Source organism: Gavialis gangeticus, unplaced genomic scaffold (assembly GCF_001723915.1).
Source record: "Gavialis gangeticus isolate Ggan-Ray unplaced genomic scaffold, GavGan_comp1, whole genome shotgun sequence".
Classification (NCBI taxonomy): Eukaryota; Metazoa; Chordata; order Crocodylia; family Gavialidae; genus Gavialis; species Gavialis gangeticus.
In genome coordinates this window covers 23,016,657-23,020,176 of record NW_017729025.1, presented here as the reverse complement: position 1 = coordinate 23,020,176, position 3,520 = coordinate 23,016,657, and the positions used below count along the sequence as shown (strand labels likewise).

General features: G+C 42.3%; 1 protein-coding gene across 1 annotated transcript in view; it reads left to right on the top strand.

The window, feature by feature from the left end:
* Positions 1-3,520, top strand: part of TDRD9 (tudor domain containing 9) — a 151,688-nt gene that overhangs the window by 141,938 nt on the left and 6,230 nt on the right. The window contains exon 35 of the mRNA XM_019519898.1: positions 1,976-2,048. Within this exon, the coding sequence (XP_019375443.1) occupies positions 1,976-2,048 (73 nt within the window). The remainder of the gene's footprint in view (positions 1-1,975; positions 2,049-3,520) is intronic.

Here is a 3,520-nt window from a genome sequence, read left to right as displayed (position 1 = left end):
GGGGGGGGGGGGGGGGGTGCAAAATACAGCCTACAGGCTGGATCCAGCCCACCAGTTTTTTGTATCCGGCCTGCATGGGGCTGAGCCCTGCCCGCACCTGCCCTGTGCCCATCAACGTCCCCAGCCCCAACTTGGCCAGGCCAGCATGCACAGCTTCCTGGCTGGGTTGCCGCTGCTGCATGGGTACTGCTCAGCTCCCTACCACCTCCAGCAGCTCCTCTTCCTGCCCTTGCAGTGCCACTCTGGGCAGCAGGTAGTGCAGGGAAGCAACAGCAGCCATGGGGGCGGGGCACGTGCCAGGCACCACATGCCCAGCCAGGCAGGGGGGATGCTGTAGCTGGGCAGCTCCTGCCCCAGTGCGCAGGACTTCAGCAGCCATCTGTGGGCGGCCAAGTGAGTGGAAGGCAGCCCTGCTGGGAAGCTGTGTACACTGGCTGGGCCTGGGGTGGTGCTATTGGCGGGTGCAGGCAGGAGTGCAGTGCAGGCCGCCCCAGGCAGGAGCAAGTGGGGCTTGGCCCCAGGCAGAGCACCACTGGGGCAGCCATTGGACAGATGGGAGTGAGGGGTGAATTGCACATGCACCAAATGGCTTGGGCAAGCTCTGCTGCCCATGCTTCACCCTCCAGCCAGCCCTTGGAACCTGGCATGGGCAGCCTCCCCTGACATATGCTCACACCCCTCCACACCTGTCCCCTCCCCACAATATACAGGAGTAAGTCTTTATTTTGAGCTGTTATGCAATCGTCTCTATATACACTACTCAAAAAATAAATAAATCAGGATGATTTTTTTTAAATAAAATTAAAATACATTATAGTAAAGGTTTGATCTTTTTTTGTATATTATTTGTTTTTTAATCTATAATTTGTTAAAATTGTATCTTCTGAAAGATTTTATTTGTGTGGCCCCCGATAGTTCACAAAAACATATTCAGTGGCCCTCCAGCCAAAAAAATTGCCCATCTCTGCTCTAGATATATCTCAATCAGTGCTCTCTCTCCAAAAGACCCACTTCCACCATTGTTGGAGACTGGATACTGAGCTATATAGACTGTTGGTCTGACTCAGTATAGCATTCGTTGTGTTCTTATCTCTTCAGTATTTGTGGATCTTAGTATCCAGAAACCAAATTTTTAGGAGTAAAATCAGTTGGTTGTTATTCCATTCAGAATGATTGTTTCTCATATGAGCTGGGCTGACCGTGATTCTGAAGAAAGAGATGATTCATTAGCATAATGTTGCTTTCATTTTTTAACCCACGTACATTTTTTTTTATTCTTCCATATTTCAAATGTTTTCTGATTATTCTTGTTCAATGTATCAACATATTATTTAGAGCCCTTCCAGTAAAAATTATAACACTAATCTGGCTAAGTCTCTTACAGTTCCTCTCTGTTTTTTTAAGTTAATCATATTTACATCATGTCACTGCTACTTAAGAATAAAATGCGTATTTTGAAAAACACATCTAGACGGAATTAATTAAAATGTGCTGTTGTACTTCATACAGCTTGAGGAAATAAGTGGGAAAGGCAAGCCATCTATAGTGTTTGAGTTGTCACAAAAACAAAATGTCTTAAAATATCTAAATTATATAGTCAAATTAACAAGTATGCAAACATGAATGGGCTAAGAGACTTCTGCAAATTATAGCCCTTTGTCAGATAGGCAGATTATTCAATTAGCTATCCGAATACATTTTTTAAAATTAGTTTCACTAAAGCAGTAATCTGTTTTTTCACAATGCCAGCATAATACAGATAAAAATTCAAAATGAAGCACAGTAATGTGAAAATCTGAGGGTTTTCCTTTTTCAGCAAAGTAGTATCAGAAATGAGTTTCCAATATAAAATTTCATTTGGATGGTTTTATATGATGATGGTATGCAGTAGCAATTCAAATAAACAGAAATGGTCCTGTAGATGTTTGGAATTAACTAAATACAGTTTCTTATTAATCTTTTAATGGAATTTCAGTTTAATCTGCAAATCAAAACCTCGAGAAGTAATTACTCCCAAATGGTATGAGAAGCCTTGTGAATGGAATCAGGTAAGGGTATAATAAATGGGGAAAAAAGAGAACGGGATGTTATATATTCCTTGAGTTGTGTAGTAGGTTCAGGGCTGACACTAATCTCTTTGAATGATTTTGTCCCAGTGTTGCCCTTCATAGGTGGGTTGGTTTGTTTTTGAAACCATTTAAGGAGACAGTTCATTTGAAAAAATGTAAATATTGTAGATTAGTATGTGAAGTGTATGGACAAACTTATACTCATCAGTCTAATGCTGTCTGCTTAATTTGTGAATGCCTACATTAGTTCTTTTTATATTGTTTGAAAATAAAAAGCTTCACAAGAAGAATTTCTAACAGGGAGTCATCTTGGTTGCTTTTTCTAATAAAGATTAAAATGTTAATGCCTAAAATTTTATCTCCCTTGGAAGGTAATTCCTGGTACTTCCTGTAACACAGATGTAAAATTAACCACAGGAAGGGAAGGCCTGCGATTGCTATACTTGCTGTGCTTGTTCTGGAATTGCCAGCTGGCAGTAAGCAAAATTTGGGTTCTCCTGTTTACTGTTGTGCTTTCAAACAGGATTTCCTTTTATTCTTCCAGGAAACTGGATGGTTTTAGGGTCACTGGGATGGGTCAAATAAAGAGTACTCTCCAACAGAGTTGGGGAGGGCTTCCTGCACCTGCAAAATTAGGGCCTTGCTTGGAGTAAGTGCTTTTCTGTCCTGCTGCTTTGTTAGAAACCTGCCACGACTTCCCATCCTTCCAAAAACACTCGATTCCTGCTGCAGGGTAGTTCATAGCCAGAGCAGTGGTCAGTCAATCGGTTAGAAAAAAAAAAAAAAAAGGCAGGCTTGTGGGGGCACTCCTATCTCTGCGGAGGTTTGCAAGGGGAGTAATGGGAGCTTTCCTAAGGCAAATAAATGAAGGATGAAAGGGAGGAAAAGATTGTCACACCTGGATAAGCAACTGGAGAGAACATTTGTCCTGTGAGCAAAAGTTAAATTTCATTAAATTTTGCTGTTAGTTTTTCTGTGCTGATTTGATATGATGGCAGAATATCGTCTGTCTTCTGTAACACCAGCTCAACAGTTCCCCTATTCCTGTTCTGATATCTTGCATAAGAAGTAGTAGTGGTGTTAATTTTTTACATTTCAGTATTTGTTTGGTATTGAAGCATTGACATTAGAAAGAAGCACATCTCAATGAGGAAAACACCATTCAGTTTGTTGCTCTGAATCCCCGCAGTACTGTTACCTTCAGAGGATGTGAATCCCCCTTCCCCTGACCAGACTAGTTTTACTCCTCTGACCAACCTCCCTTGGACTGGGAAGCTCCCACATAGACCCACCAGCCCCCTTGGACACACCAAACCCCACCATGGATCTGCCAGCCCCCCCTTGCCTCTGGCTTCCTGCCTAAACCTGAGCTGGGTCCTACAAATGCTCGTTCACAAATTAGAGTGCATATGAGAGGTCTTGTGGCCAACTGATGTAAAAAAGCAATCACA